Genomic DNA, 17200 nt, shown 5'->3' on the forward strand with positions numbered 1-17200 from the left:
ATCTGGGTCTCCCACATGGATGCAGGAGGCCCAAGGACTTGGGCCATCTTCTGTTGCTTTCCCAGGCACATTAGCAGGGAGCTGTGTCAGAAGCAGAGCAGCTGGACTGGAACTGGCATCTGTATGGAGTGCTGGCATTTCAGGCGGTGGCTTAAACCACTAATGCCACAGGACCAAAAAAGCAGTAGAAGATGGCCCAAGTCCTTGGGCCCCTACACCTGCGTAGGAGACTCAAAAGAAGCTCCTGGCTCCGTTTTTATTTATTTATTTATTTATTTATTTATTTTTGACAGGCAGAGTGGATAGTGAGAGAGAGAGAAAGGTCTTCCTTTTGCCGTTGGTTCACCCTCCAATGGCCGCTGCGGCCAGCGCACTGCGCTAATACGAAGCCAGGAGCCAGGTGCCTCTCCTGGTGGGTGCAGGGCCCAAGGACTTGGGCCATCCTCCACTGCACTCCCGGGCCACAGCAGAGAGCTGGCCTGGAAGAGGAGCAACCGGGACAGAATCCGGGGCCCCAACCAGGACTAGAACCCAGGGTGCCGGCGCTGCAGGCGGAGGATTAGCCTATTGAGATGTGGTGGGGGCCTTGGCTCCTGGCTTTGAATTGATGCGGCTCTGGCCATTGCGGCCAATTGGGGAGTGAACCAATGGATGATGGATGGAAGACTTTCTCTCTCTTTCTCTCTCTCTCTCTGCGTAACTCTGACTTTCAAATAAATAAATAAATAAATATTACTAACGCCACGACATGGACCCCATGGATTGCTAGTTTTTTCCATCCGCTGTTCACTCCTCAATTGGCCACAATGGCCAGAGCTGTGCTGATCCGAAGCCAGGAGCCAGGAACTTGTTCTGGATCTCCCACGTGGGTGCAGGGGCCCAAGGACTTGGGCCATCTTGTGCTGCTTTCTCAGGCCAGAGCAGAGAGCTGGATCAGAAGTGGAGCAGCTGGGACTTGAAATGGCACTCATACGGGATGCAGGCACTTCACGCGGTGGCTTTACCCGCTATGCCACAGCGCTGGCCCCAAGATTGCTAGTTTTTATAAAGAAAGAAGAAAGAGTAAAGATTGGTGTTCAACTTCCACGGCCCCATTAGGTAATCCTAACTTTGTCCCATTGGTTTTTGATGGTCTATGGAAATCATTTCAATGAATCAGTACATAAAAACCAATGTCTTGGGGCCTGCACTGTGGCATAGCAGGTAAATCCACTGCCTGCAGTGCAGGCATCCCATATGGGTTCCAGTTCGAGCCCCAGCTGCTGCGCTTCCCATCCAGTTCTCTGCTATGGCCTGGGAAAGCAGTAGAAGATGGCCCAAATCCTTGGGCCCCTGCACCTGTGTGGGAGACCTAGAAGAAGCTCCTGGCTCCTGGCTTTGGATTGGCTCAGCTCTGGGTGTTGCGGCCCCCTGGGGAGTGAACCAGCAGATGGAAGACCTCTTTCTCTCTCTGCCTCTGCCTCTCTCTCTGTAACTCTGCCTTTCAAATAAGTAAATAAATAAATAAATCTTAAAAACAACAACAACAATGTCTTGATCAGGGACTTCCTAATGTATAGGGAGCAGGGGTATTGCTCCATTATTCTGATTCCCTCTAACACCCAGTATTTGTTCATTTGTCCAGTCAAGATCAAGAAAATTGTATCAACTTCCAAATAAGTGCCAGGGGCTCTCTAGAGCTTTGGAACTGAATGACAAATGCCGCCACAGAATGCACCTATCTTCCTGGAATTTACAGACCAAGAGAAACTCCAAAACTACATGTATTCTGCATAGCATTAAAAAGCTTGGCTTTGCTCAGATAATCTATCAAATTATATCCAAACCACAAGAGATTATCCTAAAGAGATGAGAGAAGGTGAAAAAACATCATATGACAATATTTATAGATAAATAAATAGAAATGTTATCATCATTTGCTACTCATTATCTAGCTGTTCATTATCAGAGAACCACATTCGAAATTAATGAGCTGAGTTTGTCTTGTAGCTCACTAATCAGATCAACTCACACTAATTCTGTTTCAGTGCTCTTAATCTTAAGGTTCCTCTAACAAATCTCTAATCCTTCCAAAATGTATGATTGTTCTTGTTTTTTACTTGAAGAAACAGGGCTGGAACAGTCAAATCACTGTTTAAAGTTACCTTGACTTCAGGAACATGTGGTTGCAGAGCCTGTGCTATTATTTCTCTACTCCCTCTCAGTCATTGGCATTTGGGGGCCAGGGTACACAAGTAATATAACCTGCCTACTTATAATAATTATCTCTATACAGTCTTGCCACTGATTTTTTAAAACAGAATTTTGAAAAAGAAGATGTAACCTTGACATCTAAGAAGATAATCCAGAGAGTAGAGCCCTCTTCTAACAACCCTGCATTTACTCAAAACCATTTTGGAGCAACATTTGGCAACCGAGTTTGGGAAAGGAATTCAGACTGGGCAGCACATTCGGTTGAATATTCATAAGGATAACATTGTGCATGTGCTTTAAATTTTAGAAAATAACCAAGTCATTGAAATTCATGTCTCACAAAGAGGTCAAGCTAAGTAATGTGGTTATGAATTTTTTAAAGGTGTGAGTATATGAGTTAGAGTGACTTGAAAGTCTGTGTGTGTGTGATTTTGAAGTCATTGACAAGACGTCACATTGGAATGTTCATTTGGACGTAAAAAGGATTTTAAAAGTTATCATTTCATATGGTTAGCCTTCCTGCTCAATAATGTTTGTGGAGTGAATGATCTGTTCATCCTACAGCCCCTTACTGTGTTGCACATTTTCTACACGGTAGAGTTTCAAAAGTGGAAATATCAAGACTTTTGCTTTTTTTTAAAAAAAAAAAAAAAGATTTATTTATTCACTTGAAATGCAGAGAGAGAGAGAGAAAGAAATCGTTTGTCTGCTAGATCACTCTTCAAATGCCTGCAACAGCTGGAGTGGGCTAGGCTGAAGTTAGGAGCCCAGAACTCCATCCAGGAATCCCATGTGAATGCAGGGACTCAAGCACTTGAGCTGTCTTCCACTGCCTTCCCAGGTGCGTAGCAGGAAGCTGGATTAGAAGCAGGGCATCCAGGAGTAGAACCAGCAGACTTAACCTGCTGTGCCACAATGCCCACCCTAGGGTTTTTGCTTTTGAAATCACAGGCTAATGCAGGAAATAAACACTTCATTAGAAAACAGTGTAGTAGTTTGCTAGTAAGATTATACAAAGTGGTGGCATATAAGTCTCACGTGTCTTCCGAACTGTAAGAATATGCAGCTTGATGAATGTGGATCTACTTACAGGGACAAAAAGGAAAATAATTGACTTGACCATTTTACAAAGGATATGCAGAGTTTTACCAAGAAAAGAATATTCTGGAACACTAACAAAATGGCCTGAGAATTCCTCTCAGGGCTGACAGTGTTCTGACAATGCCTTGGTGCTTCTGGTTATCTTGCCATTCCTTCCATTCCACACAATTGCTGACTGACTAGTGATATGAAAGAGAGAAGCATCACCTTCTTTGACAAAACAAAACCACAACCTCCAATGTTCAGCACCAGAAGGAAACACATAGTCCACAATGGAGGTGAGTATTGCTTCAATCTTTGCCCCTGGGGCTCTGTCTCCTTGGGAGCCTTCCTATTGGGCTAGTGCGCTCTCCTTCATGTTAACCTCTCCCAGAGGAGCACTCTGGTTCAAGTTGTTTGGAACTGGTTCAAGTTGGTTGGAAACATTTGTTTCTTTTCCTGAGGTCTGCTGAAATTTCTTCATTTTTTTTCCTCACACAACTGAGCAGATATGGGAACCATAATTGTGTGTTCAGCAGTGGGGGTGATGTAGGGTGGCAGAGATGCAGCTCGCAACTGGGTATCTGCTTCAAAGCCAGGGGAGGCATTCTAGCCATTGTCATAAACTCCCCTGCAGTCAGAAGGGAGTCATAGTAATGACTGCTAACCCTGATTCTATGATCTCATTTGCAGTGAGTTCAATGAACAAGACCTTCTCTATTTTTTTTTTTTCAAAAACATTAAACAGCAGCTGGTGCTATTTTCTTGCTGCCAGCCAGTCAGCCCATGGCCAGTTTGTGTCTACTACATTCTTATCCATTCCCCTTCTTGCTACCACTGGGTTATTTTGAAGTAAATCCAAGATGTCAGCACTAGCACTGTGGGTTAGCAGGGTAAGGCTGCCCCCTGCAGTGCTGGCATCCCATATGGACACCAGTTTGAAACCTGGCTGCTCCACTTCTGATCCAGCTCTCTGCTAGGGCCTGGGAAGGCAGTGGAGGATGGCCCAAGTCCTTGGACCCCTGCACCCATGTGGGAGACCCAGAAGAAGCTCCTGGCTCCTGGCTTTGGATCAGCTCAGCTCTGGTCATTGCAGAAATCTGAGTGAACCAGTGGATGGAAGATCTCTCTCTCTCTCTCTCTCTCTGCCTCTGCCTCTCTGCAACTCTGTCTTTCCAATAAATAAACAAATCTTAAGAGAGAGAGAGAGAGAGAGAGAGAGAGAGAGAGAGAGAGAGAGATCTGTGTTCTAGGCATTAGAGCCTGATCTGTACATGTCAAATATCCTGTCAGCTTTTTACCTAATATTTTAACAACCATTTCTGGTCATTTCCAAGATCTACTATTTCATTAGGATTATGGATTGAATGTTTGTTTCCCCTCAGAGTGTGAATGTTGAAACCCTAATCACCAATGTGATATTAATAGGAGGTAGGGCATTTAGGTAATTAGGTTTAGATGTCCCCAGAACTATGAGACAAAACTGTTTTTTTGTTTAAGCTACTGTGTAGTATTTAGTTATGGCAACCCATTCCTTCTGCATTTATTAATAGTGGCATATCTTTTATTTGTTTTTTTAAAAGATTTATTTATTTATTTATTTGAATTGCAGTTACAGAGAGATAGCAGTAGGGGGCGGGGGGGGGGAGAGAGAGAGAGAATCTCCCATGTGCTGGTTTACTTCCCAAATGTTCACAATGGCCAGAGCTGGGCTGACTCAAAGCAGGAGTCTGGAACTCCAACCAGATATCCCACTTGGATGGTAGGGGCTCAAGTACTCGGGTTATCATCTGATGCTTCCCCATGCGCATTAGCCAGGAGCTGGATCAGAGGTGACTTGAACCAGTGCTTCCATGCTGGATGCTGGCATCACATGTGGCATCTTATTGCACAATGCCAGGCCCTAGTAGAAGTATTTCTATTAAGAAATACTTTCCCTCACCAAAAATTTGTTTGTACTCTGGTTCAAATTGTATAAGATGAATGCTTGGGGGCCAGCGTTGTTGCTTAGCCAGTAAAGCTGCTGCCTGTAACACCTGCATCCCATATGGGTGTCAGTTCATGTCCCGGCTCCTCCACTTCCAATCCAGTTCCCTGCTAATAACCTGGAAAGCAGCAGAAAACGGGCCAAATGCTTGGGTTTCTGTATCCACTTGTGAGATCTGGGTGAAGCTCCTGACTCCTGGCTTCAGCCTGGCTCAACCCTGGCAGTTTCAGTCAACTGGTAAGTGAACCAATGGATGGGAAATCTCTTTCTATGTCTCTCCCTTTCTTTCTGTAACTCTCTCAAATAAATAAATAAATCTTAAAAAAGAAAAAGAACGCTTAATTCTTATATTTACCAGCTTTCAAAAAAAAATAGGTGGCTTCTTATTATCCTCCAAAAGTAAACAATGAGGTTTTATTTATTTATTTATATTTTTAATTTTTTTACTTGAAAAGCAGAGAGAGAGAGAGAGAGAGAGAGAGAGATTCTGTCTGTTGGCTCACTCCCAAATACCCTCAACATCCAGAGTTGAGCAAGAATGAGGCAGGGATCCAAGCACTTGGATTATTCTTACCACCCTTAGTTGAGTCACAAGGCTATCGAAGGCTTAATTTGAGTAATTATTCTTGTGTTGAGGTGACAGAAGGCTTTGGTGAAATCTTTCCCACTGCAATATAATCTTTTGCTATGGAGAACACTCAGTGCATATTTAAAATGGTTATATCCCACCACCACCTTTGACAGAGGGAATTTTTCCTGGCTCTTCACCATGGAAAACTGTGTGCATGCTCCCTTAAACGCTTTTGTTTCTAAGAGTTTCTCATTCATTCTAACACTAGTCATACTCAGCCTCCAGTGACTGATTCAAACCACTGTTTAAGAGTTCCTACCACTTTATGGCTCTAGCAACTAAACTATGATTCTCTGTATTCCTCTATCTCACCAAACAGGCAGATCTCAATTCTCTGATGGATCCAAAAGAAGTTTTGATTTTTCAGTTTGCTCAGATGTTTTTCTTGTTGTAAGTATGAGAGTAATATCTTCCAAACTTTTTACATACTAGAGCTAAAATCCTAAGTCCCAGCACATTTGTGTTTAATATATTTGAAGTCATTCTATGTCCTGGTTTGTATACTGATTTTAAAGAAAATCCTTCATTTATCATGTTCCATCTTACAAAAAGTTCATGTAAACATTGTTTTATTTATTTTAATTTTTTTATGGATTTATTTGCAAGGCAAAGAGACAGAAAGAGGCAGAGACAAAGATCTCCCATCTTCTGGTTTACTTCCCAAATGCCCACAACAGCCAGGGATGTGCCAGGCTGAATTCAGAAGCCAAGAACTCATTCCAGGTTTCCCATGTGGGTTGCCTTCCAGGGTGCATATTAGTAATTATTTTATAAAAAGTATGCCTTTTGTAGGTGACATTTGAGTGAAAGAAATGAGGAAACCTGTTATATGGTTATCTGGGGAAGAATGATAGAGATATAGACTTTGAGATGGGAGCTTGTATAGTGATTTTTTTTTAAAGATTTTATTAATTTGAAACAGAGAGTTAGAGGGAGAGAGGAAGATTTCAAGAGAGAGAGAGAGATTCCATCTGCTGGCTAACTCCCTAAATGGCTGCAATGGCCTGGGCTGGGCCAGGCCAAAATCAGAAGCCTAGAACTCCAGCTTGGTCTCCCTTGTGTGTGTAGGGCCTCAAATACTAAGGCCATCTTCCACTGCTTTCCCAGGTGCATTAGCAGGGAGTTGGACTGGGAACTGGAACAGCTGGGACTCCAAATAGCACCCATATGGGATTCTGGCATTGCAGGCAGCAACTTAACCTGCTGCATCACCATGCTGGCCCCAAAAGAAACTCTTAACTGACCAAGAAATCTATCAGAATCTTGCAGAAAATTAATGATGAAACTTTATTACCCTATATTGTCACTTCCATTCTACATTCTGAACACTCTAGACAATGTAATAAGACATGAAAAAGAGTAGAAGGTGTAAGAATTACAAAGAAGTTTCAAAACAGATCTTATTTTCAATCAAAATTTTTGACTACACAGGGAATCTATAAACTACAAGCATTAACCAGAGTCACTGACAATTGCTGGGTATAAGGTAACAAAAAAAGCAAAGTCAATTGTGTTTCTATGTACTAGTAATAAGCAAATTGCAATTGCAAGAGAGATAATGATATCTCATCAACAATGGAATAAAACTATGAGGTGCCAGATACAAATCATACCTACTAGAGCAGCAAATTAAATACAGATGCTCCTTGTCTTACAGTGAGGCTATGTCCTAACAAACCCATCATGAGTTGAAAATACTGTATATCAGAAATTCATTTAATACAACTAACCAACTGAACAATTACAGTTTAGCAACACAGTACCCTGAGAGTATTGCTTGTTTCCCCTCATGATCCTATGGCTGCTGGGAGTGTCCGCCACCAACTTCTCAGGATCTTAAGAGAGTGAGATTGCATATTGCTAGCTCAGGAAAATATCAAAATCCAAAATTTGACATACAATTGCTACTGATCACATATTGCTTTTGCACCATCATAAAGTTGAAAATTGGAACCATTTTAAGCTGCAGACTGTCTATAGTTAGCAATTTAAAAGACTGGAAAGGGCCAGCGCCGCGGCTCACTAGGCTAATCCTCCGCCTTGCGGCGCCGGCACACCGGGTTCTAGTCCCGGTCGGGGCACCAATCCTGTCCCGGTTGCCCCTCTTCCAGGCCAGCTGTCTGCTGTGGCCAGGGAGTGCAGTGGAGGATGGCCCAAGTCTTTGGGTCCTGCACCCTATGGGAGACCAGGAGAAACACCTGGCTCCTGCCATCGGATCAGTGCAGTGCGCCGGTCGCAGCGCGCCAGCCGCGGCGGCCATTGGAGGGTGAACCAACGGCAAAGGAAGACCTTTCTCTCTGTCTCTCTCTCTCTCTCACTGTCCACTCTGCCTGTCAAAAAAAAAAAAAAAAAAAAAAGACTGGAAAGAATGTGGATAAATGGGAACTTCTATACACTAGGGACATGAAAGTACTTTAATACAACTGTTTTGTCAAAAAATTTGAGAATCTTAAAAAATGAAGATTTGTAAATCTTTTTTTTAAAGATTTATTTATTAATTTGCTAGGTAGAACTATAGACAGAGAGAGAGGTCTTCCATCATTGTTTCGCTCCCCAAATGGCTGCAATAGCCAGAGCTAAGCCGATCTGAAGCCAGGAGCCAGGAGTTTCTTCCAGGTCTCCCATGCAGGTACAGGAGTCCAAGCACTTGGGCCATCTTGTACCGCTTTCCCAGGCCATTAGCAAAGAGCTGAATCAGAAGAGGAGTAGACGGGACACGAACTGGTGCCCACATGGGATGCCGGCACTGCAGGCAGAGGCTTAGCCTACTATGCCACAGCACCGGCCTTGCAAATCTTTCTACCAGCAATTTCTCTTGTAGGTTTATGTCTTAAGAGAAAGTTTAGCACACATGCTCATGAATATTGTACAAAAATAGTCACTGTAGCTTTTTAAAACAATAAAGACTTTATAAAAATTAAATCATTATCAGCAGAAGCATAGTATGCTTATATAGCTATTAAAATGAATGAATGTACTAAACCTATATATACAAATTTATCTGAATAAAGCAAGCTTCAGAGAATAGTGCTTAATATACAGTTTGAAAGCATAGGATCCTGTACTAGGGATACATGCACACACAGCAAAGCATAAAACATGACACAGATGGTAACCATTTAATGCCAGATAGGGATTCCTTTTGGACATGGAAGGGGGTAAATGATATACTTTAAGTTATTCCACTTTAAATGTATTTGTAATTTATAATATCTTTTAAATGATTAGAGATGAAGATGATAAAATGTCAATATTGGAGAAAGCCATTAGGTATAGGTATTATTCTTTAAAGTATTCTGAATGCTTGATGTATTTTGGTGAAATACGTCATCTAAAAAGATGACACACCCAGGGCTGCAGAACTGGGTGTTTCTGCTGGCTGGAGGCTGCGACTCTCCTCTCTGCTCTTTGGGAGTTAGGATGAGGTCAAGTCTGTGTGAACACCAGAGCAGCACAACAAAAAGCAACTGGTATGTTTATTTGCTCTCCTTGTGTGCTTTCTTTTCCAACAAGAAGTAAAACTCATGTTCTGCTTTCCACCCCCATGATGTTGCTCATCAGCTGAAATTATTAAAAGAATAATTCAAGAACTCTGAAAACTCTCCCACATTTCCTGAGAGTGAATCCTGATAAAGGAGTGAAGGTGGTGGTGACGGCGGCTTTCAGTGGAAAGATGAGTGGGATGGCGTTACCAGGAGAGCTTTTGTTTTCTTCTTCTTTTTAAAGTATTTTATGTATTTATTTGAAAAGCAGAGTTGAGAGAGAGAGAGAGAGAGAGAGAGAGAGAGAGAGGATCCTCCATCTGCTCATTCACTCCCCAAATGGCCGCAATGGCCAGGGCTGGGCTAAGCCAAAGCCAGGAACCAGGAGATTCTTCCCGGTTTCCTGCATGGGTGTAGGAGCCTAAGCACTTGAACAACCTCCTGATGCTTCCCAAGCCCATTAGCAGGGAGCTGGATTGGAAGTACAGCACTGGGACTCTAATCAGTATCCACATGGGATGCCAGTATCACAGGCAGTGGCTCAACCCACTTCATCACAACTCCAGCCATTTTCTTCTTGATTGAAAGGATATATCCTCTTTCTAGAGTTTTAAAATTCTTTCTTTCTCATTAACAGGTATATCACAGATTCTCTTCTTTTTAAATTCTTTTTGTTATACTTACTCCTTTTCATTTTATTTAAAAAGTAGAGGGCATGAAAGAGAGACACAGAGAGGCAGAGAGAGATCTCTATCCACTGATTCACTCTCCAAATGCCTGTAACAGGCAAGACTGAGCCTGGTCAAAGCCAGGAGCCAAGAACTCTATCTGGGTATCTCACGTGGGTAGCAGGGACCCAAGTCATCATCCTCTGCCTCCCAGGGTACACAGCAGCAGGAAGCTGGATCAGATTAGTCAGGACTCACACCAGGCACTCCCATGTTGTATGCATGTTCTCTCCTAAGTGACGTCCTAATGGTTGCATTCAATGCCCCCTTATTCTCTCTGTTTTCTAAAGCATAATCTATGGGGCTGGCGCTGTGGCATAGGGGGCTGAGTTGCTGCCTGAAGCTCTGGCAGCCCACATGGGCACCAGTTCAAGTCCCGGCTGCTCTACTTCCAATCCAGTTTCCTGCTAACGTGCCTGGCAAAGCAGCAGAAGATAGCCCAAGTGCTTGGGCCCCTGCACTCATGTGGGATACCTGGAAGAAGCTCCTAGATCCTGGCTTCGATCTGGCCCAGTTCTAGCCATCAAGGCCATTTGGGGAGTGAGCCAGAGGGTGGAAGATCTCTCTCTCTCTCTCTCTCTCTCTCTCTTTCTGTTGCTCTGCCTTTCAAATGAAATAAATCTTTTTTTAAAAAAGCATAATTTAATTTTATCAATAAAGCATTTTTCTACTTTTTTTTTTCAAGTGCTGAGGTGGGTTAAAGAGAGATAGGGAGAAGTCTTCCATCCCCTAGTTCATTTCCCAAAGGTGACCAACAGCCAGGACGGTGCCAGGCTGAAGCTGGGAACTAGGAACTCGGTCCCATGTGGGTGGCAGGGACTCGTGTACTTTATCCATCGCCTGCTGCGTCCCAGGGTGCACATGAGCAGGAAGTTTGACCAGAGGTGGAGGCAGCACTTGAACTCATGCCCTTTCTTTCTTTCTTTCTTTCTTTTTTTTTAATATTTATTTATTTTACTTGCAAGTCACAGTTACACAGAGAGAGGAGAGGGAGAGGGAGAGGGAGAGGGAGAGGGAGAGGGAGAGAGGGAGAGGGAGAGGGAGAGAGAGGTCTTCCATCTGCTGATTCACTCCCCAGATGGCTGCAACAGCCAGAGCTGCACCAATCTGAAGCCAGGAACCAGAGCCAGGAGCTTCTTCTGGGTCTCCCATGTGGGTGCAGGGGCCCAAGGACTTGGGCCATCTTCTACTGCTTTCCCAGGCCATAGCAGAGAGCTGGATCGGAAGTCGAGCAGCCGGGTCTTGAACTGGAACCCATATGGGATGCCGGCACTGCAGGCAGTGGCTTTACCTGTTAAGCCACAGCGCTGGGCCCTGAACTCATGCACTTGTATATGGGATGTGGGAATCCCAAGGGGCATCTTAACACCTGCGCCGAATTCCCACCACTTCCCTTTATATTTCTACTCTGTATGGAATGACGTCACTCATCTCACGGAACCCTTGGTCCCTCACTACGTCTCTGCAAATCTTGAGCAAGCTCTGCTCTTACCTCCACTCTCCCCATCTCAGTCTTCTAGACAGCTTTGTTTTTGGAATATTTTCAAAAATGAAATAACTCTGTTAAGAGGATAACACTTTTATCTCATTGAACCACTCCCATTTCCTTGGCCTTTCCTTTTTTATCATATGGGTGAGGACAGGACAATTGTTGATTAGGGAAAAACAAAAAATAACAAACAAACCCACAGAACTTCAGTGTTCCTGACTGAAAATCCTCCCAGAACATAATTCACTTCTGCCCAGTTTCCAGATAAAAAATCTTGTCCTTGTTATTTTCGGGCAACTTATCTATGATGTAGTACAAGTAGTGGTTTTTCTATTATACATGAATCATGGTTTCCAATTTATACTTTCTTACACATGTATTTTCAATGACTCTGTATAAAACTCTGAGGCTCGAAGAGATTTAGTTCTTGCAGTTGTCAATTGAAGAAGGCATACTTAAAGGGAAGTTATTAAGAAGTCGGACAGTTAGGAAACAGCATTCCCCAGCTGCCAGGGGTTACAAATCCAGTAGATTCCACTTCCCCGCCTCTACCCCCAAAGAAAGGCTCTTTTCACTTGCTCCACTTAGTGGATTTTCTTGGAGGCAGGTGGAGGTGATTCGCCTGATACAACAAAGGTTGGCTCCATTAACTGAAAGTTCAATACACGCAGAGTCTGGGAGAGAAACACAGGGGCTTGACACCTTCCTGGAAAGAGACAGGAAAGACCCAGAGGGGAAAAAGACAGACGAAGAGTGGGACAGGGAAGGAGAGTAGGTGACAGAGAGGTGAAACGTGTGAAATAATTTGCCTTCAATTTGTCTTTAGGAAAAATTGATATATGAAAAATTTTACTTGAAGATGAGAAAAAATAAAGAAGTAATTATTTGCATTACAAATTAACTCTTCACTTCAAAAGGATATTTACCACAGGTGTGAGTCTATGATGTGAGAGAAGATGACGTGGAAGAGGTGGGAGGCTTAAACAATAAAATCCTACTGAACTATAAGGGGAACACATTCCAATGAAAGAAGGGAAGACAGCTACAGAAGGTGGCTGCACAGGGATCTCTGTGAAGAGCTCAGGCTTTTACAAGGTCTTGAACAAAAGGCAGAAGGAGGGCATCATAGACAAACAAAAGACTATCATGAATCTACTAGAGAGCAGAATAAAAGAGGCCAAAGTCAGGAATGAGCTGAATCCTACAAAAAGCTGCTTTATTTAGAGTAATTAGCACAAACACGGAGCAACTTGCTCTTTGAGTAAGCAGGGTTGTGTTATGTTAACAGAGCAGCTCTTGCTTTTTTCCTTTTGTTTATTTTGCTTCTGTCTTCTCCGAGGTGCAAAGAATATGGCCATGTGTTGCACCATGGTACTTCAGTGGCTCTGTGATGGGTTGCAGGTACAATGGCAATCCTCTAAGATTATATTGCCTAGGGACACGGTAGCCATCTTAGTTTATGTCAATACACTCTATGATGTCTGTACAATGATAAAATCGCCTAACTTCACTTCTCAGGACAAGCCCCTGTCACTAAGCAACACAATGTTGTAGTTTTAACACAGTGGATGCAATGGTACTTCTCTTAGAGAGACGATGTCTCTGTGTGGAAGGAGCATGTTGACGTTAGCCCAACTGGGAAAAGGATGAAGGCTTCAAAGATGAAGACTTAGGAGCTCCCAGACTAAACTTTGGGGAAATTGGTGAGGAGCAGATATAGAACAGAGACACAACCAGGGAGACAGTGATCTTTAACCCTCTATCTCCTTCCCTGTTCTGCTCAAATCTTAGATAATTCTATTAAACACACTCCCTGGTGTTACACAGTGAAAAAAATCTACCAAATTCTACTAGAACTTCTAAATTGCTTGGTGTGAGTGTATTTCTTACAGAAACAGAAGATGAAACTCAGCATGGCTCCCTTGGGGACCTTAAGAAAATGAAAGTCAATTTTCAGATAGAGAAGTTAGATAAAAGGGACACAGGATATACTATTTTTAATTTGGAAAGGAAGGTGCAATTAGAATTAAAGTCCCATGTAAGTGAGACAATAAGAAAACATGAACTTCTCTAAGTAGATTTAAGTTCTACAGGTAGAGGAATTAAATGCTAGGTCATTAAAATAGTGTGCAGTGTAGAATGATTCTTACAGCATTACTATCAATAATCTATTGGAAATTATAGTAAACAGAAAAGCTGCCTGAAGCCTGGAGGCCTTTCACAAAGGGGAACAGACCAGATTCCACCCACCAGAGAACAGTAAGCAAACCTTGACATCCATTACACCGCAAGTGATTGGTTTAAGACAGTCAATCACCTGGCCAGAATGCATTGCTATTGTGATTAATCCTGGTAAATAAGACAAAAAGGGGGAAGTGACTCGGTCTTTGCACTCTCCCCCTTCCCCCTTACCGCCCCCCCACACGCTGCTATTTCCCTCCCTCCCCCCTTTTCGTTTCTGGTGCTCCTGCCTTCTCTCTGCTGCAGTCTTCTCTTGGCCTGTGGGGGGCGGAGGGGAGGGAGGGGGGCGTGGAGGAATTGGGGTTCTCGGGAGCACGAGCTGCAGCACCACTTCCGGAAAGTTCAGGAGCCCTGGAAAGGAGAAGGAATAAGAAGACAGGAGGAAGAGAGAGAGAGAGGGTAGAATGGAAGAATCTCACTTCAGTTCTAACCTGTACTTCTGGCCTTCCATCCCCACGGTCTCAGGACAGATTGAGAACACAATGCTCATCAACAAGATGAAGGATCAGCTGTTGCCGGAGAAGGGCTGTGGGCTGGCTCCACCTCACTATCCCACCTTGCTGACGGTGCCTGCCTCGGTGTCCTTGCCCTCGGGCATCAGCATGGAGACAGAGTCCAAGTCAGACCAGCTGACTCCACACAGTCAGCCGTCCGTGACCCAGAACATCACGGTGGTCCCTGTGCGGTCTACAGGACTCGTGACTGCTGGTCCGGGTTTGGTAATCACGTCCCCCTCAGGCTCTCTTGTGACCACAGCCTCATCAGCTCAGACCTTCCCCATTTCGGCTCCCATGATTGTCTCAGCTCTTCCCCCTGGCTCACAAGCCCTGCAGGTGGTCCCTGATCTCTCCAAGAAGGTAGCATCAACCCTAACAGAGGAAGGAGGTGGAGGCAGAGGTGGAGGTGGCAGTGTGGCTCCCAAGTCCCCCCGGGGTCGAAAGAAGAAGCGGATGCTGGAGTCGGGGTTGCCTGAGATGAATGACCCTTATGTCCTCTCCTCTGAGGATGACGATGACCATCAGAAAGATGGCAAGACCTACAGGAGCGAAGGGAACTGCGGCACAGGAAATGGACAGAGCCTTGGGCTCATGGACTCAGTTCCTGGCTCCACCACGAACTTGCTGTGTGACCCTGGGTGCCGGATGTGCTCCCTGACATTCTACTCAAAGTCGGAGATGCAGATCCACTCCAAGTCACACACCGAGACCAAGCCCCACAAGTGCCCACATTGTTCCAAGACCTTCACCAACAGCTCCTACCTGGCCCAGCATATCCGTATCCACTCGGGGGCTAAACCCTACAGTTGTAACTTCTGTGAGAAATCCTTCTGCCAGCTCTCTCACCTTCAGCAGCACACCCGGATCCACTCCAAGATGCACACGGAGACCATCAAGCCCTACAAGTGCCCGCACTGCTCCAAGACCTTCGCCAACACCTCCTACCTGGCCCAGCACCTCCGTATCCACTCGGGGGCCAAGCCCTACAACTGTTCCTACTGCCAGAAGGCCTTCCGCCAGCTCTTCCACCTCCAGCAGCATGCACGAATCCACACCAGTGATAGGCCACACAAATGTGCGCACCCAGGCTGTGAGAAAGCCTTCACATAGCTCTCCAACCTACAGTCCCACAGACGGCAACACAACAAAGATAAACCTTTCAAGTGCCACAACTGTCATCAGGCGTACACAGATGCAGCTTCACTAGAGGTCAACCTATCTACGCATACGGTGAAGCACACCAAGGTGTACACCTGCACTATCTGTAGCTGGGCATATACATCAGAAACATATCTTATGAAACACATGCGCAAACACAACCCTCCTGATCTCCAGCAGCAAGTGCAGGCAGCGGCGGCGGCGGCAGCAGTAGCCCAGGCTCAAGCCCAGGCCCAGGCCCAGGCCCAGGCCTACCAGGCGTCACAGCAGCAGCAGCAACAGCAGCAGCAGCAGCAACAGCAGCAGCCACAACCACCACACTTCCAGTCTCCTGGGGCAGCCCCCCAGGGTGGCAGTGGTGGGGACAGCAACCCTAACCCTCCACCCCAGTGTTCCTTTGACCTGACCCCCTGTAAGACGGCGGAGCATCATAAGGACATCTGCCTCACTGTCACCACCAGCACCATCCAGGTGGAGCACCTGGCCAGCTCCTAGAGATCCATGCTACCGCCCACTGGGAAGAGGAGGAAGAAGTTCTGGTCCCTTCTTTCTCCAACTCCTCTTAAAAGTCCTCTTCTTCTTGACAAGCCTTGGCTACGTCTCCTTGGGCCTCAGGTACGGCTTTTTCATCATAAGACATCATCCTTACTCTCCACTCCTCTTCAAAAGGAACATCAGCCTTCCTGATTGGCAAAGGAATACTGAGCTGATGGTGAATCCAGCAGCTTCCCCTCCCAAGTGAAGCTGTTAAATTGGGGGTTGGTGCTCACGGGAAGGATTGCTATGACCTCAAAAGAACTTGCCCTTTGTGGGTATTCACCCTCTCCTCACCCTCCTCATCAAAATTTGGGCTGATGTGGACTAGAGGCTGGCCCTTCCTGATCACAGAGAAGAGGGAGCCCTAGCTGCAACCAGCCTCCTGTTCTGTCCTTGCCGGCAAAGGAACAGAGGCTTTTCGTGTGCCCGAATCCCTGAGAGCCATTCTCTTCCTTCCATGATCTCACTTCACGATTTGGGGGGAATTAGACCTTTTCTTTCTAAGGAGGCAGGGGCTGAGATGTGGTCCCCAAGGGGCCAGAGGTGGCGAAGGGTTGAAGGGTGGCTTGGAAGTGTGGGTTATGGTTTTCCTTGGAGCCTCTCCCCCTTCTCAGCCAGCCAAGGCCCTATACACTCAGTCTACCTATCCCAAACCCCAAGGAGCTGTGGGATTTTGTGTTCTCTGAAACTCCAAAACAAAGGGTGTTGCAGAGAAGGGGAGAGTCAGGGCAAACACACGGACTGGACTTAGCTCCCCAGGTGCCACGATCAGATGCCGGACACAGATTTATATATAAATATGTACATAAATATATATATGCACTCATCATGGCCATCTTTGTTGTAACCATTTCTGTGTTTGTAAATGCATTATCTCTGAGAAAAAAAAAATAAGACAAAAAGGGAAGTCTGTTGGGAGGAACAGCAAAGAAATGACATTAGAAGGGGAGTGCTTCTGCTGCTGCTGGGTGTTGTGTGGCACATGACTTCGGGCCTGTTCCCTCATCACTTTGTGTGAGGAACCAACTAGAAAGCAAAACAACCCTCTGAGGCTAGCAGACAGGGTAGGTAGAAAGGGCCTGAATGCATGATGACATTGCTAAACCATGAGTCTTCTAGCCTAAACCTCTACTTTCTACAATTTCTTCATAAACAATAATAAATGTCTTTGTTACTT

The 17200-nt window shown here is 45.0% G+C and overlaps 1 protein-coding gene across 1 annotated transcript; it reads left to right on the forward strand.

Annotated features, from left to right (window-relative positions):
* The first annotated feature begins 14144 nt into the window (after positions 1-14144).
* LOC133748179 (zinc finger protein 384-like) lies at positions 14145-16226 on the forward strand. The gene is given in 1 exon segment (XM_062176803.1): positions 14145-16226. A coding segment is annotated over 1 exon segment (1746 nt). The 5' UTR covers positions 14145-14235; the 3' UTR covers positions 15982-16226.
* The last annotated feature ends 974 nt before the right edge of the window (positions 16227-17200 follow it).

This window comes from Lepus europaeus, chromosome 2, assembly GCF_033115175.1.
Source record: "Lepus europaeus isolate LE1 chromosome 2, mLepTim1.pri, whole genome shotgun sequence".
NCBI classification, from domain to species: Eukaryota; Metazoa; Chordata; class Mammalia; order Lagomorpha; family Leporidae; genus Lepus; species Lepus europaeus.